The following is a 24,299-nucleotide window of genomic DNA, read 5'->3' as shown; positions in this document are numbered from 1 at the left end:
AGTGAATGGGTGCCGTCAGAATGAGAGTCCAAACAGCTGATAAAAACATCACAATAACACACAAGTAATCCACACAAATCCACTCCGTCAATTCATTTCTTGTGAAGCCAAAAGCTGCATGTTTGTAAGAAACAAATCTATCATTAAGACTTTGAAATGTTCAGAACATTGCTTCTGACTAAAATAAGAGTGCAGTGAAAGGTCTTCTTGCCCGAATCGGGTGAGAAATTTGCACAGATCAAGCACTGTTTTCAATCAAAAAGAGTCCAAAACAGTTCTGAACAAATTTGTTGGTGAATTTTGATGTGAGAGGATGACAGATGGACTGAATGAAGCATTAACATAGATTACGGACTCATTTTTTGGCCAGAAGCAATGGTCTGACGGCACCCATTCATTGGTGAGCAAGTGATATAATGCTACATTTCTCCAAATCTGTTCCTATAAAGCAACAAACATATTTACATCTTTGTTAGCAAATTTCCATTTTTGCATGAACTAATCCTTTTAATAAATTCAAATCCTTTCTGTAAATCAGTTCAAACTCTCTATTTCGATGAATGAACTCTGATTTAAGTTGCATGTGGCATTTTTAATATTTTAATAATTTATAAAATATGCAGTATGGTAGATATTGCTGTTCATTTGCATGTAAAGTTACTCTAGTGAATATAATTGAAAAGTTAAAAAATATTCTTGAGTTAATTTATTTAAAAAGAATGTGGAAAACAGGACTTGATTAGTATTTAACATCTTGCATTAAACATTTTATAGATTCAACAGATATGATAAATGGCTGTTTTGTTAAACTGGTTTCTTTGACTGAAAAAAGGCTTTTTTCTCTGACTGAAAAGCCTTTGCAGAGCATATACACAAATACTGAGATATAATATTTAGTAGAAAAGATACACATACTTTATATACTAGGGATGTGACGAGATCTCGTGGCACGAGGACAAAAAAAATGTTTTGCGAGGATATCGTCACACATCGTATCTTGGAACTGACTGGTCTCGCGAGATTGTTTAGAGCCTTTTGAAGCCGCATTTAAACTACTTTTTGGAAGTTCAAAATCGGGGGGCACAATTGAAGTCCATTATATGAAAAAAAATCCTGAAATGCTTTCCTCAAAAAACATAATTTCTTTACGAATGAAGACAGAAACATGACACGAACATCCTGGATGACAAGGGGGTGAGTAACTTATTTGTGAATTGTTGTTCTGGAAGTGGACTTCTCCTTTAACTACAGCTTTTGTATTTTCTAATTTGCTGCTTATTAATAGTTATTAAGGTAGTTGTTAAGTTCAGGTATTGGTAGGAATTGTTCCCTACACTAAAGTATTACCTCTTTTTTTTTTAATTATATCAACAGGCCTGTCAAACACCCATACCGTGTGTCCTCTCATTGTTTCTGACTCATAAACATATACAGACTACTGTGAGTAAAGATGTCTAAATTCTTCCAGGCAAAATACAGTTTACATCCATTAGTGCAGAAAGCCTCGCCATATCCAGAATGCATCAAACACACAACCTAGCCAAACCATATAGAACAGCAGTATTCAACAACCAATCATCTCTCATTCTCGCTTATTGCAGCTGACCACAGAATAAAATGATTAATGGACTTTGTGAGATGCCTTTGATCATTCAAGACGGGGGAGACTAAGGGCCTTGGCAGCTGAAGACAGTCCATTCAATCCACCAGCAATGTCAATAAAACAGTGTAACTGACAGATTAAACAACATCAGTCTTTCAATTGGACATCAGCACCAGGACTGTTTACATCTATCCAAAATTTACCCCTGAAACACTTTCAGTTACTGTAGCTATAATATAACACAATATAATTTAATTGCATGACTCTTCACAACAAGGTGCACAATCTGAGGTACAATTCATGTCCGTAGCACAAATGGTGCAGACATAGTATTTTTAGTGGCATCTGAAGATAATGTCCATTTTCCATACAACCCCATAATTATGACTAACAATAATTACTATGCATAACAAAATAGAAAGTGTGTGTGCACCACTAAATGTAAATGATACAGTAAGCGGATTTGCCCTTGTTAAATGCTATGCCATCTCTGATTACTGGCTCTGTTTCACATGAGTCGTTGACTATAATGGAATATGAGTCAACAGAGAAAGACTTTCAGCTGAGTTGTGTTTTCATTTCAAGGTGCCTAACAGCATTTTTCGAGCCAAGTGAAGAATGGCACCGAGCATTTGCACACACTTAATTATCTGACTGAGAAAATGCTTTTATACAGTAAGTACTATTAGCAAAGACCCTGAGAACTTACTTTCTCGATCTTGTCCAGCCACTCCTTGTTTTGAGCAAGTTCTGCCATGAAGGTCTGATGTTTCAGCCACTTCTTGTGGAGCTTCTGAGTCTCGTCGCGGGAGGTGTCGCGAGCCATTAGCATCTTCTCTGCCACCCAGTCACCAATCTGTGAAACGCACAGAAACACACACGTTAGAAATCACACTCTCATGTCTCTTTTTTTGATCCTGTGGTCTATAATGTGATTTCTCACATCTAATAATTAAAAAAAACATTACAGATGGATTTCAAACATACACATACATAACCTAAATGTACTTCTTGTTTTAAATTTAATCTTAAAAAAATGTTATATATCATTATACTAATATCAAAATCAGCCCGTATAAGCCACTTTTTCATGTAACAAGAATATCATAAAACAGAAAATTATCTTTCAGTCAAGAAGACAACGATATTCATGACTTAAAAATGCATATTTGTTACATATATATATGTATGTATAAAAACTTAAGCTATAATACTAATTAAGCTATCCGTGTGTACTCAAGGTGTTAGGAAAATGTTATTACTTTTTACTTCCAACACAAAATTTTTAAATTCAATAAATTATTGACAATAAAATTATTTAATCAAAAAATAAAGACATTTTTGCTTAAAATTCCCCTAGTAAAAAATACATTTATACTAAGTATAGTTCAAGTCTACTAACATATTTACTAACATATCACTCTAGACTTGATATAAAAGTTGTAATTAAACTTTATTTGGAGTACTACTTGTGCACAATGCACATTTCTTAATATTAAGCCTAAAATATGTTTTAATGTCACTATTGATGACGATTGTATGATCTTTAAATAATATTGTTTTTTAAATGCAAAATATTTAAAGTGGACCTAAAGTATGCTTGCAATAGTTCTACTTTAGCACAATCAAATATACTTAAGTATATCTTTAGTTGGACTTCAGCACTACTTCTGCACAATTAAAGAGCATTAAATACAAAATTATTTGTTCCAATTTAGCAGACTTTAAATATACCAGTTTAGCACACTAAAATTACAATTGCAGGGTATTTTTATTAAGTACATAATAAGCAAATGTATTTGAAGTATACTTAGCATAAAATAAATGTTTTAATTAATTTTTTTTTTTTACATTTTTAGATCATTAAAACCATAACATTTACAACATACTGCATACACAGCAGAATGCATTTAGAAATTAGGACAAAACCTCAGTTAAACACTGTTTTACACTAAGGACTGTCCCTAAAGATTGTTACAATAAACCTCAGAAAGTTTCCCACTAACAACAAGTGATTCCCAACAAAATACCACTTTATCATTCCTCCTTAAACATTATATGATACAGTATTGTATAGTAGTTGACTTGTCAAGTAAATGTCAAACAGTGTGATATGCATAACTATTTTAAACAACATTTTCTCATTCTTTTATAATTATTACACACATCATTTGAGATAAATATGTAGTCAAACATTTGCACCTTCAACAAAATCAATTTGTCACACTGCAGGACTATTTAGGTGAACTGCAAAAGAACTAAAAGTTGATTAAAATTGTGAAAAACAGAAAATGGTCAAACGTACCTAAAATATACACCTCACATTCAATAACATTAGAAAATAAACATATTTCATGACGTAGTATAGAAAAATTACAACGATTTGGAAAAAGTGATGAGTTATGAGTTGGTTTTGTAAACGAATGGTATATATATGATGTCAGATTATAATTACCACCTGAAACGGGTTGTGGAGAATCTGTCAGTCAAGTTCACAAATCCACATGTTCACCTGCACCCCAGGTGAGCAGCAAAACACAACGCTGGCCAGAACACACACGTGAGTACAGTCCAAAAACAGTGCTGGATGAAATATTCAAGACATGTGCGGAGACCAAACTAAATCCTTAAATGACTGTATAAAATCCAGTGAACACAAGAAGCGGTTTGCATCTTAGTAGAAAACAAAGGAAATCTCCAAAAAGGTACAAAAGATCAGCAGTCTGGAGCACGAGCAGAGGCCCGACTGAGTTACAGCGAGGAGAGAAATGAGCCCAGGAGAGGTGATTATTGATGTTACAAACGCTAGCCACGGACAGACAGAGAGAGGGAGAGAGAGAGAGTGGGTGTTGTAGAGTGTCAAGAGGGAGGATGTGGGGACCGTTTTTTCCCTCCCCTCCTCAGAGCGATCCAGACACACTCCTCACCCCGTTTGTGCAGCGTCTTGCATCTCAAACAAATCCATATTGTCTTCTTTCAGCCCGTGCCGCCTCTTTTCCGCCTCTTTTCCTCTCCTCCTCCTGTTTTGTAATATAAGCTTGACTCAATACTGCGGTGCCTCTCTTGCCTGCGCTGAAAGACCCAGTTTATCCCGCTGCAGCATCCACGATGAGAGAAAAGCATGAGGAGAGAGACAGACGGAAAACGAGGGAGAGAGACGAGGAGGGAGGGGGAGAGAACCATATCGAGAGAGAAAGAGAGAGAGAGGGGGAGCCTACGTAGTTGCAGGCGTCACAAGGACAACACTAGGCTCTTTAAGCGGACGGGGAAGCGAATACGAATGAGTGGCTGAGGCGGAGGAATGCTACAGAGAAACAGAGGTTCACAAAATGAGGGGACGAACTGTAAATGATCAAAATTTGCCAGATCACAACCTGCACTCTTAAAAATAAAGCATCTAAAATTGGTTTTCACAGCAGTGCCATAGAAGAATCACTTTTGGTTCCCAAAAGAACCTTTCAGTGATCAGTATTTAAAAGAGACATTTTTATGAAAGCTTGTTTCTGCCACAGGACTGAAAATAAAAGGAAACTGTAAATTTTTACCTCACAATTCTACCTATTTTTCTCCTAATCCTGAGTTTATTTCTCACAATTCACACAAATTGCAAGACAGTCAGAACTGTGAGAAATGTTAAAAAGATATAAACTCAAACTTCTGAAGAAAAATTATGTTTTTTGAGGAAAACATTTCAGGATTTTTCTCCATATAATGGACTGATATGGTGCCCCGATTTTGAACTTCCAAAATGCAGTTTAAACATGGCTTCAAATGATCCTGAATGCGGTTGTAAACAATCTCAGCCGAAGAAGAAGGGTCTTATCTAGTGAAACGATTGGTTGTTTTCATAAAAATAATATATTTTATATACTTTTTAATATCAAACGCTCGTCTTGTCTCACTCTGCCTAAACTATTTTGTTCTGGTTCATGAAAGTTAGGGTATGTCGAAAAACTCCCATCTCATGTTCTCCCTCAACTACAAAATCATCCTATATCACTGTTTTACCTTTTTTGTTGAGGGTGTTTGATCTTCATTGCATGTTTACTTTGGGTCGGTATTACTGCAGCAATGATTTTTAAATGATTTTTGAAGTTGAGGTAGAAAATACGATTGGAGTTTTTCGACATACCCTAACTGTCTTGAGCCAGAATACACAGAGTTCAACAAGAGCAAGGCAAGATGAGCATTTGAGATTAAAAAGTATTTAAATTGTATTTTGTTTATAAAAATAACCGATCGTTTCGCTAGATAAGACTCTTCTTCCTCGGCTGGGATCGTTTACAACCGCATTTGGGATCGCTTTAAGCCGCATTTAAACTGCATTTTGGAAGTTCAAAATCGGGGCAACATAGCAGTACATTATATGAAGAAAAATGCTGATATGTTTTCCTCAAAAAATAATTTCTTTACGACTGAAGAAAGACATGAACATCTTGGATGACAATGGGGTGAGTACATTATATGTGAATCTTTGTTTTGGAAGTGGACTTTTTCTTTTAAAGACCTAGAACATTTTCAGGGCACCTGACACGCCTGCACTTTTCTTTGCTTTTTCAGACCTATTCTAGCAGTCAGCATCAAGTGCTATATATCTTTGTAAACAAGTGAACTTGAAGTTTCAGTCTAGCTAATTTAAAGTGCCAAGTTTCCATTTTTGTTCTTTAAGAATGAATGAAATTCCAAAATTTTAAGAAAATTCCAAGCAACAGTTGGAGGTTTTTTACTGTGTACTCAAACAGAAACTCCTGATGTTTGGATTTGTTTCTTTAGAAAGTTGTATTTGGTTTTAAATTTCCAAATAAACTTTTTTCTACATATAACATTCCCCAAGCAAGTTATAGCCATTTAATTCAATATTGTTAAAGGCGCTTTTCAGTGGAAAAACAGGTCTATTTGGTTTACTGGCAATACAGATGTGTTCAAAAATGTTTAGGAAGTAAACACAGTAAAAAAAGTGTTTTTTTCAGAGAAATATAATTTTCAATCAGAGTATGAACAACAGACGCAAACAGTGCAGCAAATAGTGAAAACAACTGTAAAACTGATTTCCGCGATGTGGAAAACGCTGACAGAATCGCGGAATCCAGTCATAAAAATGGAATTTACTGAATAACGAGGAATGTCCCGGAATTTGTCAAAGTTTGAATGAATTAATCAAAAGTAGGTCATTACACTTAGATCAAACCGCAATATGGACTAGTATCTGTAAATATATTATGCTGCAAAAGTACCATTTAAATGTGAGTCCTGCTTGTCTCTGTTTTAACAAATGGAGCAGACGAGTGGTTTTGTTTACTCCACACACTGAAGCGTGTGTGACGCTTGAGGTGATTTCAGCATTTCACCGTTCCATTTTAGGAAAACTAGTATTATATCATATACACAGAAATGTACAGGTAGACACGGCAACCCGTCAAAATAAACGTCTGGTTTAACTTGAAGACACTGCCAGGAATATATTACTACTACTACTTAAACGAAACTGAAATTTTTAGGGCATAATCACACAATATTTCTTCCATGTTTTAATTTTAATAGCAAATTCCCCTTTTTTGCCAAAAAAAAGAGTTTGCTTAATTTTCAATAATTAAAAGATAAATGAAATTAATGTTTTATGCCTTCGATAACCAGAACATTTTAAATACACAACAAAGAATTTCTGAGGGTAAAAAAACCTTTCATAAGGCTATTTTAAGAATAAATTTGAATAAATTAACTATGCATGCAAATAATTAGACATGCTAAAACACAGAATTTGATAACAATAAAACATATGGTGAGAAAAAATAAAATATTTAATAGGGCCCTAAACATGTCATTTTTGTTAAACCTTTATTAAATTGATGTGAAATTGTATAAGTTTCATGGTTTTAATTCATTAGACATGCTCTTTGATTAATAATTAAATTTATTTTTACCATTAAAAAGGAGTTGATAAATATTAAAACGGGAAAAAATGGAATCCAGAAAAATTAAAACGGAAAAAACTGAATTTGGAAAAAAATAAAACAGATTTCATAGGGCCCTACAACTGTGCAAGTGATTCACAAACTATACACACAATGAGAGAAACATATACTGAGTGCAACAGAAAATAATAGTGCAGATGATCTTTATAAACTATATAAGAAGAATTGACATAATATAACAGCCAAATGGATCAGTCTGCTGGCTGTATTCCGCGTTTTACCAGGACAGCGCATAGCCACGTGAAAACATAAATTCCAGCGCTTTATCCGATACGTACTGCTGTTTCATCCTTGTTTTTGGTTTGTTTTATGTTAAAGTGCTCTGGCATGTGTTTTTCTATGCTTTTTCAGAGTGCTGTCATGCAAATTTGCTATTTTGTTTGTTTTCATGCACGCACAACGCATTTTTTCAAGTTCAAGAACGGTTCAAAAACTTTAAAAGTGTTATGAGCTCGTAGATGGATGTTTAAAGTCATATATACTTCAGGACAAACAGTGCTTTTTAATCTCTCTGTAGTGTCTACTAAACAATATAGTGACCTCTGCCCTCACGAGGCACCCAACGCTCTCACCCATAAAGCCGTTTAGGTCAATCATGGTTATTCCTTAAAGAGACCCTGGGGTGGAATAGAGCAATAGATCCAAGGAAGAGTGAATGACCATCCAGGGATACAGGAATTAATTATCCAGTACACTGATGGTTAACTACACCTCCAACAACACCAGAGAGACATTTAAACTAACAAAGTGATACTTCAGGTCAGGAAATATCTGAAAGGAACAACAAGAGAAAGCAAATAATAAAAGTGCCACATAGGGTGTGTTTATAATCGCATTCAGTCATACTACTGACTATTTATGCAGTCTGTACTACGCACTAGGACGGTATGATTTGGGGGAAAAAATCAAATACATTAACTAACATGGAATGGAACCTTATTGTAAAGTGTTGGCAATAAAGGTTACGGTAACACTTTACAATAAGGTGTCATTTGTTAACATTAGTTAATGTATTAACTAACATGAATGAACAATACATTTATTACACTATTTATTAATCTTTGTTAATGTTAGTTAATAAAAAATAGTCGTTCATTGTTAGTTCATGTTAGTTTACAGTGCATTAACTAATGTTAACAAACACAACTTGTGATTTTAATAATGCATTAGTAAATCCTGAAATTAACTGATTAATAAATGCAGTGTTGTTCATTCTTAGTTCGTTAACTAATGTAGTTAACTAATAAACCTTATTGTAAAGTGTTACCAAATTACTAACTAAAAACAAAATATTATTTCTTGTAATTCTGAAAAGTTGTGTGGAAAAATAATTTTTTAACTTGATTTTTGAAAAGTTGCAATTACCTTTTTATATGGCTTTTATATGGCTTGTTCATGTAAATGAACAACAATAATAATAATACCACTACTACTACTGTACTAATATTTCACACTGTAGTAATATTTCACTGACAAATAAAACAATAAAAACATCTGAAAACAAATGATTAATGATAATAATTTTATTTTACATTACAGCTGTAAAATCACAATGCTAATTATTTTTTTGACTGTTACAAAAATGGAATACTGGGTTGACTATCCAAAACAAATGAACTGGAATTAATGTCAGCTCTGATTTGTGACTTTTTAAAATATATCTTGTTATTAATCCATTTAGAATGCAAAGAGATGTTACACAAAACTGGATTAAAAATGCAAAACACAGTTTTATTTGTAGATGCTGAATTAAAAATGCAGGTCTAGTTAAAAGACAACAATGTTTAAAATGTTCACTGTTGCATGCATGCTCTGTTTCTGATACCATTTTGAAAAATAAAAACTCATATTTACTCACGCAATGTTTGAACGCATACTGTTTCATGCAGGATACTCCCTACGATTTATTATGTATTATGCAAAGACAAACATTTCAAAAGCTTTGTTGGGCTACATATGCTATGTTATCCAGAAATCAAAAGTCACATGATCTCGCTACATTGCATACTTCAGGGCTCCTTTACACTAGTATTTACACTGTGTCAGAGAAAGAAGGAGTGCAGAAATATAAACAGGTATTTACCATTGTTTATCCAAAAAAAAGATTGCACAATATATATACTATATTATATATAATATATACTAATTTCCATTCTTGAAATACAGTATACTGTTATAAATTAAAAAGACACTATGCTGTTCATAAACATTATGGTATTGCATACAATGCATTAGAGAAAGTGACTCAATGCACTAGGCCCATCTCTGATCATTGTGTTCTCAGTCTCCACACGTGTTTGACAGCTCTTAGTGAAGGCAGAGATCCGTCCTCAGGCCTGCAGTGAACACACACTCACACACACACTCACCCACACACTACTGAAGTTCCCTCTCTCTCGACTGAATAAGTGATGAGAAGACCTGCTAAATAATTGAGCATGAGAAGAGAAGAACAAGCAAAGCCTAAATAAACCTGCAGCTTTGGGCCACACTGGGAGCCTCCTACTGTACAACTGCTTTCACACGGCATTTACCCACAATGCTCGGCTGTTCAGAGTCATTTCAAGACACAAACTAAATGCCACGTGAACAATATGACTTATGTAAAACATGAGTAAGTCTTACCCGACTATACAAATGTTTTTCTACTGTAGCAAATAACTGAACAACCGATAGACCAGAGTACACAGATACCACAGATATGCACAGATTAAAAACAATACTTGTTATGGAAATAATATACTTTAAAAGAATATACTTGCGTGTGAATTAAATGTACTATTTTCAAATTATGGTTTACATTTCTATTAAATGCAGTTGAACTTAAAGGAGTAAACAAAAATTTACAGATAATGTACTCACCCCCTTGTCACCCAAGTCTTTCTTTCTTCAGTCGTGAAGAAATCATATTTCTTCAGGAAAACATTTCAGCATTTTTCTATGGTGCCCCGAGTTTGAACTTCCAAAATGCAGTTTAAATGCGGCTTCAAACGATCCCAAACGCGGTTGTAAATGATCCCAGCAGAGAAAGAAGGGACTTATCTAGCGAAACAATCGGTTATTTTCATAAAAATAATACAATTTATATACTCTTTAATTTCAAACGCTCGTCTTGTCTTGCCCTGCCTGATCTCTGTGTATTCTGGGTCATGACAGTTAGGGTATGTCGAAAAACTCCCATCTCATGTTCTCCCTCAACTTCAAAATCATCCTATATCGCTGTTTTGCCTTTTTTGTTAAGGGTGTTTGATCTTTTTTGCATGTTCACTTTGCAAAGATTGAGTCGGTACTTCTGCAGCGATGTTTAAGATTTGAGATTATAATGTATATAAATTGTATTATTTTTATGAAAATAATCAATTGTTTCGCTAGATAAGACCCTTCTTCCTCTGCTGGGATCATTTACAACCGCATTTGGGTCATTTGAAGCTGCATTTAAACTGCATTTTGAAAGTTGGGGTATGATAGCAGTCCTGAAATGTTTTCCTCTAAAAACATAATTTCTTTACGACTGAAGAAAGAAAGACATGAACATCTTGGATGACAAGGGGGTGAGTACATTTACATCTGTAAATTTTTGTTCTGGAAGTGGACTTCTTTAAGAGTGTTTTTTTTACCCACTTAAGGATGACTTAAGTATATCTTTAAATTTTGTTTCATCATATATATATATATATATGTGTGTGTGTGTGTATTATATATATATATATATATACATATATATATATATATAAAATACATGATATATGTATTTAATATACATATTCCGGTCAATGACAATTAAGGTATGTTGAAAAACACCCATCTAATTTTCTCCTCCAACTTCAAAATCATCCTACATTGCTGCAGAAGGACCGACCCAGTGTTTACAAAGTAAACATGCAAAGAAGATCAAATGCCCTTTACAAAAAAAAAAGGTAAATCAGTGATGTAGGATGATTTTGAAGTTGGATGAGAAAATGAGATGGGAGTTTTTCGACATACCCTAACTGTTATGAACCAGAATACAAAGAGTTCACGCAGAGCTAGACAAGACGTGCGTTCGAGGTTAAAAAGTTTATAAATTGTCATTTTTTTAAAGAAAATAACTGATCGTTTCACTAGATAAGACCCTTCTTCCTTGGATGGGATCATTTAGAGCCCTTTGAAGCTGCACTGAAACTGCATTTTGGAAGTTCAAACTCGGGGGGCACTATATGGAGAGAAATCCTGAAATGTTTTCCTCAAAAAACAAAACTTTCTTTACAACTGAGGACAGAAAGAAAGACATGAACAACTTGGACTGTGGTTAGTAAATTATCTGTAAATGTTTGTTTTAGAAGTGAACTTCTCCTTTAAGTGTGTTAAGAAACACAGTCATGAAAGTTACTTTCTTTAAGTGCACTTAAGTAGTCGGTAACGCTTTATTTTAACGATCAGTTGATACTAGCGTTTTCACTGCGTTTCAGAAACTATCTCTGTCTACACTACACAACTGAAAACGCATGACCATTCATGCAGGCACAACCATAGATATGTATAGGTTGATGCCCTATTATTTAGATGGTGGACGCGTCTACGTGCTTGGAGCAGTCAAAAAGTCTCCGTTTTTTCATCAGTTTACACTGAAACACAACCCCGGAGTTTTCAAACTGAAATGGGGTCTGCAGCTTTTTCAAAAGTCTCCATTTTCAAGAGTCGAAAACACCAGAGTAGTGTAAACAACAGCCGTAACTGTAGCAAAAGTTATGCGTTTTAAAACGAAAATGCACTAGTGTTATTTTTTTGTTAATATTATATTATCTTCAAGTTTATTTAAAAATATACTTTTAAGATCGTCAGTGCACATTGAATACTTTTATGCATACTTTTTCAAAAGGGTCAGCAAAGTTTCCTGCAACAATTTTCCACAATGAAACGCAAATTCTGTGTCAATCACAGTCGATCAAACATGTCTGATGTTTAATATACAATCGTATGGAGCAAAGTTTTGGACCAATGAGCTTTCACTGTGGGATTAACCAGAATGATGTCACTGTGATAACCAAATGACCACTAAAATGTTCTGCACTTGACTACGTAGGAAAACACATATCACTTTATTGCATTGCAGTTGATTAGGACACAGTAAGATAAATTTTCTATGCTATGTGAACAAAATGCTTTTTATAATATAAATGACAAAGTACAGGATAAACAAGACAACATGCAAAAACCTGCCTGCTGTCCACACTTACTGTAACTAATGCACCGATAAAGCTTGAGGTTCGCACAAGAACAAAGACAAAGCATGACACAGTTTTTATTGTTTGTGCTCAGCTGGCACTTATCCTACCTCATGGCAGTCTTGTAGAAACCTCTGGAGCTCCCACTGGTCATTGAGTTTGTGAAGCCACTGCTGAGCGTGTTGACGGTTCTGGTTCCCTCTGTGAGAAGCACATAAAATACATTAACAATCAGAAATTATTTGTGATTAAGCAGTAATAAACTCTCAGTTATTTGTAACAGTGTTTCATAGGGGAGTCTCCTTTTAAAACAGAAGGCAGAGTGGGACATAACAGATTCCATACGCAAAATGCGCTTCGAAATCCAATTTCACGCTCCTCACTGAGACTGCATTCAGATCAGTGACCGTGGATTCTCAGCGAGTTTCTTTGTTATGCCTCTATGGAAAAAACATTTTAAATTCAGTGTGTCTATAGGAGCAGCTGCACTTTCTGTGTCAATGAAATGGAGAGCAGATACAGATGTCAGGTGGCAGGACAACAGGACTGCTTTTACAATGAAAGTGCAGCACAGTTTTATTACCAGTGCTCTTTGATGACAGAATAGAGGTTTTGTTATGTTGAAGAATTAAAAACAGTTTAGCTGTTTTAACACAATTCAGCTTTTAGGTCATTTTTAGGAAAAGGTGCCATTTCTGCATCAGCTATGTCCCTATGACACACTTCGTATATAACTAACAGGATACTAATCTTAGTCATCTTATTTGATAAAGTCACAATGTTTTTTATTTGATGTGATCGTTTTTGTATTGGAATATTTACAACTTTTTCTACTCATCACCATTTAATTTAGTAAATACAGGACCCTAAAATGAACTTTTATTGAAATGAACATGCTTTTGTTGTCTATATTTCAGTCCTACAATCTCTTGTGCTAAGAAAGACACTTCAGCATACTTTTAAAATGAGTATTGCATTTATAATAAATGTACTTAGTTGAAATTTTGAGTGCTTTTCTGACCCACTTAAGTGGGATGTGTTTATAAATAATTTCATAATTACCTCTATTGTTTTTGAAATATGGTTAGTGTGCTGCTAAATGCACTGTCAAGCATTTGTAGTAAATTACTCTCTATAGTAATTTTCTGTTATATAAGTTTTTTTTTCTTTAGTGGCCTTTTATTTAATTAATATCATATATTATTTGCAAGTACAGTTTATTAAAAGCATACTTGATAGATCTGAAGTACATTACAAGTGCACATTCAATACAATTACAAGGGCTGTTCTACCCCAGAACACTTAAGTTGGTCAGGGTTGACATCTTTTCAACAAGAAATATCATGGAATATTAATATATTTTTTGTTTTAATTAAAATGTGTGATTTATAACAGGGCACACAAAGATGCACCTAAATTTCCTCAGCCATCTATCAGAATTATAAGCTTTTAGGATTTCAAACTAAATGTGAAGTGGTTGAAATAATGAAGCGCTTTTAACTAATCAACAACTATTGTTACTTTGCAAGACTGCAACTGTACTTCAGGGATCAAGGTTTATAGCTGCATTTGAAAAATATTACATATATAAATTTGTTGACCACTCATCTGAATATTAGGTGTTCCTGGACTTGATCAGACATGAAAAAATATGATTTCTTATGTAAAGCAATAACATTTTAAAATGAAATTATAAAACTTCTGGAAGTTTCAGGCACAAATGACTCTGTTTTCTGAGAATCAACCTATGGAAGGCCGTTTCTGCCACTGAATAAAAAAATTAAAAAGGTAATTCTGACTTTTTATCTCACAGTTAAGACTTTTTCTCACAATTTTTGCTGTATATAAGTACTATTCTGAGAAATAAAGTCTGAATTGCGAGAAATAAAGTCACTATTCTTTTTTTGTCAGAACTGTAAGTTTATATTGTATCTCACAACTGTGACTGTTTTTCAGAACTGCGAGTTTGTATCTCACAATTGTGATTTTTTCTCTTTATTACGAAATCATATTAATATTACTTTTTCTCGCAATTCTGACTTTACATAAAGTCACATTCTGAGAAATAAAAACTGAATTGCGAGAAATAAAGTCACTATTCTGACATTTTTTTCTCAGAATTACAAGTTTATATCTCACAATTGTAACTTTTTTTCTCAGAATTGCGAGTTTATATCGTACAACTCCGACTTACTTTCAGACCTGTACTTTTGTATCTCAAAATTGGGACTTTTTTTCAGAATTGCAAGTTCATATCTCACAATTGTGATTATTTTCTCAATGTTGTGAAATCATATTAACCAGACTTTTTCTCGCAATTATGACATAATATAAAGTCACTATTCTGAGAAATAAAGTCAGAATGGTGAGAAATAAAATCAGATTTGCAGGTTTGTACCTCACAATTGCAACTTTTTTTTCAGAATTGTGATTTTTTTTCCTCAATATTACGAGTTTGTATCTCACAACTGTGACTGTTTTTCAGAATTGCCAGTTTGTATCTCATAATTGCAAATTGTTTCTCAATATTGCAAGTTGGTATGTCACAATTGTGACTTTTTCTCAGAATTGCGAGTTTGTATCTCACAATTGTGATTTTTTTCTCAATATTGCAAGTTTGTATCTCACAACTGGGACTTTTTTTCAGAACTGAGTTTGTATCACAATTGTAATTTTTTTCTCAATATTGCGAAATTATATTAATATTACTTTTTCTTGCAATTCTGACTTTATATAAAGTCACATATAAATAATAAAGTGACTATTCTGACTTTTTTTATATATTTTATAATTGTGAGTTTATATCTCACAATTGTAACTTTTTTCTCAGAATTGCGAGTTTGTATCTCACAAGTCAGAACTGTGAGAAATAAAATCACTATTCTGACTTTTTTCTCAGATTTGCAGGTTTGTACCTCACAATTGTGACCTTTTTTTCAGAATTGTGAGTTTGTATATCACAATTGTGACTTTTTTCTCAAAACTGCAAGTTTGTATCTCACAATTGTGATTTTTTTCTCAATATTGTGAAATCATATTAACTTTTTCTCGCAGTTGACTTAAAGGGGTCATCGTTTAATTAAGGTGTGTTGGCAGTGTATGTACAAATCTACCCTATAATGATAAAAATCCATGCAGTGGTTTTTAATTAATCTGTAAAAATAATATCCCCTTCTTCAAATCGAGCCGTTCTCAGATGCCTGTCGGTGTGCCGTCACACCCACAGAGGCCGCTCACATAATAGATGATTGACATGAGCTTGTACCTTAGAGCAGCTGTCACAGTCCAGTAACTTTCCATGTTTTGATGCCGGAGCAGGGATGTAAGTTAGACAAGAATATCTCAGATTGAGTGATTGAGGTGTTGTGTTGCTGGATGTAATAATGAACATAGTGGTCGTCATTTACTCCCGACATCTGAGCCGCTGAAGATGCAGTAGATTACGTTTGTTTGTGAAAGGAATGCGCCTCCCGATCTACATATATCTGTCTATGTTCGCGCGAATCATTCATGATCCAGCTTCACTTACAGCAGAAGTGAGTATAAGCATTTTTTTATGAATCTTTGCGATTACCTTTCCTTATAACGTGGTAGTTAGGAAGTTTAGCGGCTAAATGCAGCTAAATGCAGCTAATGTAAACAAGACTGTCTTTCCACAGAGAGAAGAGAGGGGCGGGGTGAGCAGAGCTCATTTGCATTTAAAGGAACAACCCTTTAGAATGAGATGATTTTTGCAGAGCTGATTTTGACAAGGTAAAAAGGGTGTTGTTTTACAAAACCATTGAGAATTTTTAATCAAAGTATATTATAGACTTTTCATTAAGACCCTAAAGAATCTTATCAACTTGTGGAAAATGGGCATCCGATGACCCCTTTAATATAGTCACTATTCTGAGAAATAAAGTCAGAATTGTGAGAAATAAAATCACTATTCTCACTTTTTTTCTCAGATTTGCAGGTCTGTACCTCACAATTGTGACTTTTTTTTCAGAAATGTGAGTTTGTATCTCACAATTGTGAGTTTTTTCTTAATATTATGAGTTTGTATCTCACAATTTTGACTTTTCTCTCAAAATTGGAAGTTTATATCTCACAACTGTGACTTGTTTCTCAGAACTGCAAGTTTCTATCTTACAACTGTGATTTTTTTTCTCAGAATTGCATGTTTTTTTTCACACATAGGTGTAGCATATATAACTTTGTTCCCAACTGCGAGTTTCTATCATGCAATTCTGAAAAAATAAAAAGTCTCAATTACTTTTTAATTTTTTATTCAGTTGTGGAAACTAGCATACCAACTAGCTCTATGCTGCATAAATATTATTAAAAGTGTTTTGATTTTAACCTGTTAGCGAGCAGATCCACTCTCTCTCTGATGCGCTCTGAATAGATGTTGTTCTGACTGATGAGGCTCTCTCCTGCCTCTATGACAGCTTTAATGCGGTGCAGGTTGAGTTCCATTGTGGTGGTAAAGTCCTTGTGCTTTTTGATGGCGGCCTCAACTGTCTCTACTGTGGTGGGGAGCTCCACATGGGCAAGCGCTGACTCCTGAGGAGAGGAGAGAAAGACTGTGAAATACTGCATACAAAAAGCATCTAAAATGCGTCCAGATCAATTACACTAAAAGCAAATCCATAATCAGGGCAAATGGCAAGCCGTTGGTGGTACTGCAATAATACACACTCTGAAACAATATCAATGCTCACATATTCTTCTGTGATGATTCCACAAATGTTTTCTAACTCAAGATGCAAATACTTCAAACCATTTTTTCTGCAAACATTATTAAATGATGAAAGCAAAAACAGTACTGATAACAATACTGATAATTGTCAACTGTTGAAGCTCAAACAATCTTAAAGAAAAGTGGCTAATGAATGCCACTGCCATGTGTGCTTAGTGCAAAACTATTCACGCTCGATGACAGTGCGGATTCTTACTCTGAACCCGCAGGCAGCAAAAAGCGACTGGGCTTTTAGCAAAGCAGAAAAGACACAGCTTCTAACATACAGCCAGACGGGGTTGAGGAAATGCATGTCCTCTGACATTTAAACTGCATTTAAGATATTCTCATGAAGTGATGACCCAACATAAAAGCAGCAAATGTCTCTAAATACGAACTGAGCAATGACCTTAAACTGCCCCGACGCTCCTGACATTTACAGATGTGACCTGAAAAAGATCAGTCAGATCAGGTCCTGTCTCCTAATTGTCTGCTAACTCTAACCCGTAGAATAGAACAGTCAAACATGCAGTGTTTTAAATATCTCAATTGTTTTTCTTAGACAGGAATGACATCTAAAGGAGAGCAAATGGAACATTTTTTTTTATCATTTGAATTTTTTTCACTCAGGTTTTCTTCATTTCTGAGGGCAAACCGGGTTTGGACTAAATACACGTAGCAGTATTGCAATGTTGTGATGGTTCAGGCTATTTCAGCCTAGCTTCAGAAAAGATCTCAGTAATATCTCAAACTTGATAACACTTTACAATAAGGTTCATTAGTTAAGATTAGTTAACTTCATTAGTTAAAATGAACTAAGAATAAACACTACTTCTACAGCATTTATTAATCTTAGTTAATGTTAATTTCAGCATTTACTAATGCATTATTAAAATCACAAGTTGTGTTTGTTAACATTAGTTAATGCACTGTGAACTAACATGAACAAACAATGAATGACTGTATTTTTTATTAACTAACATTAACAATGATTAACAACTAGCGCAATAAATGAATTGTCCATTGTTCGTTCATGCCAGTTAATACATTAACTAATGTTAACAAATGACACCTTATTGTAAATTGTTACCAATTTCAATGTTTACATTTAAAACTTGACTTGTCATTTGTTAACATTAGTCAATGTATTAACTAACATGAATGAACAATGAACAATACATTTATTACAGTATTTATTAATATTTGTTAATATTAGTTAATAAAAATAGAGCCATTCAATGTTTGTTCGTGTTAGTTTACAGGGCATTAACTAATGTTAACAAACACAACTTGTGATTTTATTAGTGCATTAGTAAATCCTGGAATTACTAAGATTAATAAATGTTGTAGAAGTATTGTTCATTCTTAGTTCATATTTTTTATAGTGCTGTCAAACGACTAATCGTGATTAATCACATCCAAAATAATTTTTGTGTACATTATATACATCTGTGTACTGTGTATATTTATTATTTATATGTAAATACACATATATACAGTATATATATATATATATATATATATGAAACTATTTACATTTATTTACATGTATATATTTTTATTCATATAATTAATATTCTATATAAACATTTAATATATAAACATAACATATTTTTCTTAAATATAACTATGCGTGTGTGTGTATTTATATATACATAATAAATATACACAGTACATATATATTATGTACACAAAAACTTTTATTTTGGATATGATTAATCGTGATTAATTGTTTGACAGCACTAATTATTTAATGTAGTTAACTCATATTAACTAATGAACCTAAATGTAAAGTGTTAGCAAATGCAAGTGTTAAATCTAAGCATATGTTAAATATAACTGTAATACATTTAACCTCTCTTCTGCCCTGTCAATTTTCTAGCAATTTGTTCAATATAAAAAGCAAAGAGAATTTGAGCACCAAGGTTGCATTTATTTGATCAATAATAATGTAAAACAGCCATATTATGAAATACTATTACAATTATGAAAAATGGCTTTCTATTTTTTTCTTCTTTAATCTTTTCCACAAAACATTAAACAGCACAACTGTTATTAACATTTATAATAATATTAATACATGTTTTTTTTACAGCAAATCAGCATATTATAATGATTTCTGAAGGATCATGTGACACTGAAGACTGGAGTAATGATGCTGAAAATTCAGCTTTGATCACATGAATAAATTGCATTTTTAAATAGATTATAGTTATTTCAAATTGTAAAAAAAAAAATATTATAATGTTGCTGTTTTTATTGTACTTTTAATGAAATTAAATGAGCATGAAAGACACACAAACACTCACACACAAAAACCCAAAAATATTATTATTCATTGCCTGGTAATGTAACTACAAAATGAACATTCTGTCATCATTTACTTAGCCTCATGTAATTCCAAAGCTTAATAACTTTCTTTCTACTGTAAAACACAAAATAAGATATTTTGAAAAACTTTCTGTTTAAACAACATTGGACCCCATTGATTTTTAATGCATGAGACATCATGAGGAAATTATGACAAAATTTTCATTTTGGGTGAATATTCCTCTAAATTCTTTAAAACAATTCTTTAAGATTATTCAGCTATGGAAAAGCAACCTATGAGCAATAACATTTAGTAAACAAAAGATTTCAGAAATATCTTTTAAATGTAAACTGTGAAGCTGACATAAAAAGGTGTACGGAGCTTCACCTGGTTATTGAGGAAAGCCTCGGCCTGCTTGACATCCCTCAGGAAGAGATGGAAGATGTGGGCTTGCACCAGCACCTCCCTCCTGCTCTCCCACATCTCCAGCAGTTTGTTCCAGCCCACATCCAGCTTGTGCAGCCACTGCTGCAGAGCTCCATGAGGCAACGGCGCTTCCTCGGTCTCCAAGAGCTCATTCACAGCCTGGAGACGCTCGTAGTCCTCTTCATACCTTCCAATCTCCTCCTTGAGCGCGGCGTGTTGGTTTATCAGCCGTTCTGCATCCTCTAATGCATTGGGTAGCTCATCTGAAGCAGCAGCTGTCTGAGTCTGCACCAACCAGGTGAGGAATGAATCCAAATCTTGGATGAACTGTTGCAAGCGGCCAGCGACGGTTAAAGAGTCTTCACAGCCTTGCAGTGTACGCTTTAACTCTTCCCACTCCACGCTGATGCCCTCAAAGGGAACTAGGATGTCCACGGCCTTGTCCGGATGTGAGGTGGCGAGCTCCTCTGCTTCCTCCTGAAGGTGTAGGAGCTTGGGTTCGAGAACCGTCAGAGCTCCCTCCATGGTGGAGAGACGCCGCTGGAGCGCCAGCACGCTGCCCAGGTCACTGCCCACATACTGCGTGGCGTCTATGGCTTTCCGCTTGTCCTGGATCTGAGACTTGATTTCTGTGCATTCCAGTAAGTAGTTCTGGATGCGCAGGATCGAGTCCAGGTGATCTTTCCTCTGCTCGACCAGCTCCACAATGCGGTTCCACCTGTGATACGCAAAAAGAAAGCAATTTAGCCCTTTCTTGAGGGTTATTCTCTTGACTTCAGACACTTTTCTATTTAAGGACTCTTTGAACACTTTTTTTATTAACATTTCAAATCTTATTAAAGGAGTAGTTCACTTCCAGAACTAAAATTTACAGATAATGTACTCATCCTATTGTCATCCAAGATGTTCATGTTTTTCTTTCTTTCTTTTTTTGAGGAAAACATTATCTCCATATAGCGAACTTCTACGAGTTCCACAAGTTTGAATTTCCAAAATGCAGTTTAAATGCAGCTTCAAAGAGCTTTAAACAAACTCAGCTAAGAAATAAGGGTCTTACCTTTGCTGTTTTACCTTTTTTAGTAAAGGGCGTTTGACTTTCTTTGCACGTTCACTTTGTAAACACTGAGTCGGTACTTCTGCAGCAATGTAGGACGATTTTGAAGTTGGAGGAGAAAATGAGATGGTAGTTTTTCGACATACCCTAACTGTACTGAACCGGAGTACACACAGAGCTAGACAAGACAAGCATTTGAAGTTAAAAGTATATAAATTGTAATTTTTACAATTTTACAACTTTACAATTTAGAAAATTACCAATTGTTTTGCTAGATAAGACACTTTTTCCTTGGCTGGGGTTAGAACTATTTGAAGCTGCATTTAAACTGCATTTTGGAAGTTCAAACTTGTGGCCACCATAGAAGTCCACTATATGGAGATAATTCCTGAAATGTTTTCCTCAAAAAACATAAGAAGAAAGAAAGACATGAACATCTGGAATGACAATGGAGTGAGTACATTATCTGTAAATTTTTGTTCTGGAAGTGAACTGCTCCTTTAAGTGTGCCTTATGCAGTTGGTATGTTCCCTGATTTGCATTGTAAATGCACAAAATGTGTAATAAAAAATGAGTCTTTAAACACTGATGTCTGTTAGCTTTGAGGTCATCAATATGCTAGTGCTCCTCTAAAAATTGACAGCATTAGCTTTTTTTAATACCTAAGTGCATGTAAAATTTATAGCTTTTCTCTGCTGGGAAAATGGTCCAAAAATATTGATGACTCATTTGTTCATTGCAGGGTTTTTAGTCAACTGAAGCTAAAACTATTTTTTAAAAAATCACTTAAAATAAAATAAACATTATCTGAAATAATAATAATAATAATAATAATAATAATAATCATAATAATAATAGGGTACAACGGGGATAAAGGCACACCCTAAGAAAAAATGTACTTTTTACTGTGTCCAAAGTGTATGATTGCAAAAAAATACATACGTTTGTATTGAACATTTATGAAGCAACAGAATTTGTGTGAAAATAAATCATACAAGTTATTTATTTTGTTAAAAAATCTTATAAACATATGAGGTGGGCCTTTTATCCCACATAGCATGCCGTAAAAGGCACACAGTATTGATACAAATACTTTGGCTAAAATAGTGTTCTTTAAATGTTCTTTTAGTTAGTTCTTGTTCAAAACAATCACTTTAGCAAAGTTTGTACTATTTTCTGCTTATTTTGATAAATAAAAGAATTAATTTCAGTTAAGTAGACATACTGTCATTAAAATATGTTAATACAAAACATATATTTTAAAATACAGAAACAAAATTATTTTAAAATGTAAAGATTCTGAAAGCATAGATTTACAGTAATAACAACAAATTGGGATTTTCTCTAAAATGCACACCCAACATAATATATGATATTTACCATCTGAATCTAACAATGTCATGTCAGCAAATGGAAAAGTCAGCCTTCTATTAATTATCATGTTAATTACTGTGCCTTTAGCCCTGATGTACCCTAATAATAATAATAATGAAAATATATATTTTTTCATTTACTTGATGTACAAAAATAGCTAAAACTGAAATAAAAATTAACTAGATATTAATAAAACTTAAATACTCAAATCAAATGACAAAAACAAAAACAACTGAAAATGTTCACTAAAATTAAAATGAAAATGGAACATACAAAAATAAAAATTAATTTAAAATGCAAAAATCGATAATAGTATCTCAACGATAATAGAATAACACAGAAAAGTGTGTGTGCATTAGTAAATCCTGGAATTACTAAGATTAATAAATGTTGTAGAAGTATTGTTCATTCTTAGTTCATATTTTTTATAGTGCTGTCAAACGACTAATCGTGATTAATCGCATCCAAAATAATTTTTGTGTACATTATATACATCTGTGTACTGTGCATATTTATTATTTATATGTAAATACACACATATACAGTATATATATATATATATATATTATGAAACTATTTACATTTATTTACATGTATATATTTTTATTCATATAATTAATATTCTATATAAACACATTTAATATATAAACATAACAGATTTTTCTTAAATATAACTATGCGTGTGTGTGTATTTATATATACATAATAAATATACACAGTACATATATATTATGTACACAAATCTTTTATTTTGGATATGATTAATCGTGATTAATTGTTTGACAGCACTAATTATTTAATGTAGTTAACTCATATTAACTAATGAACCTAAATGTAAAGTGTTAGCAAAAATTCTTTTAAAGACCAAATTACCCCTATTAATTCTGTAATTTTGTAATGTCACAAGAAACAAGAGACAAAGCTGGTAATTAAATCTAAGCATGTTAAATATAACTGTAATACATTTAACCTCTCTTCTGCCCTGTCAATTTTCTAGCAATTTGTTCAATATAAAAAGCAAAGAGAATTTGAGCACCAAGGTTGCATTTATTTGATCAATAATAATGTAAAACAGCCATATTATGAAATACTATTACAATTATGAAAAATGGCTTTCTATTTTTTTCTTCTTTAATCTTTTCCACAAAACATTAAACAGCACAACTGTTATTAACATTTATAATAATATTAATACATGTTTTTTTTACAGCAAATCAGCATATTATAATGATTTCTGAAGGATCATGTGACACTGAAGACTGGAGTAATGATGCTGAAAATTCAGCTTTGATCACATGAATAAATTGCATTTTTAAATAGATTATAGTTATTTCAATTTGTAAAAAAAAAATATATTATAATGTTGCTGTTTTTATTGTACTTTTAATGAAATTAAATGAGCATGAAAGACACACAAACACTCACACACAAAAACCCAAAAATATTATTATTCATTGCCTGAAATAATAATAATAATAATAATAATAATAATAATAATCATAATAATAATAGGGTACAACGGGGATAAAGGCACACCCTAAGAAAAAATGTACTTTTTACTGTGTCCAAAGTGTATGATTGCAAAAAAATACATACGTTTGTATTGAACATTTATTCAAATCAAATGACAAA

General features: G+C 33.2%; 1 protein-coding gene across 8 annotated transcripts in view; it reads right to left on the bottom strand.

The window, feature by feature from the left end:
• LOC127180540 (spectrin beta chain, non-erythrocytic 4) overlaps nt 1-24,299 on the bottom strand; it is a 93,819-nt gene that overhangs the window by 35,766 nt on the left and 33,754 nt on the right. For 7 of the 8 annotated variants that reach the window (XR_007829661.1, XR_007829662.1, XM_051134663.1 and 4 more), the window contains 4 exons: nt 20,201-20,957; nt 17,125-17,327; nt 12,890-12,980; nt 2,313-2,459 (listed from right to left, as the gene is read on the bottom strand). Coding sequence is in view for 6 of the 8 variants with exons in the window: in XM_051134663.1 (XP_050990620.1) it covers nt 2,313-2,459; nt 12,890-12,980; nt 17,125-17,327; nt 20,201-20,957 (1,198 nt within the window). In the remaining 2 variants the exon portion in view is untranslated. Of the gene's footprint in view, nt 1-2,312; nt 2,460-4,061; nt 4,887-12,889; nt 12,981-17,124; nt 17,328-20,200; nt 20,958-24,299 lie in introns of those variants that run through there. The other variant, XM_051134667.1, reaches the window with a different exon arrangement.

Source organism: Labeo rohita, chromosome 18 (assembly GCF_022985175.1).
Source record: "Labeo rohita strain BAU-BD-2019 chromosome 18, IGBB_LRoh.1.0, whole genome shotgun sequence".
NCBI lineage: Eukaryota > Metazoa > Chordata > Actinopteri > Cypriniformes > Cyprinidae > Labeo > Labeo rohita.
The sequence above is the reverse complement of the archived record's forward strand: the minus strand, read 5'-3'. Positions and strand labels throughout refer to the sequence as shown.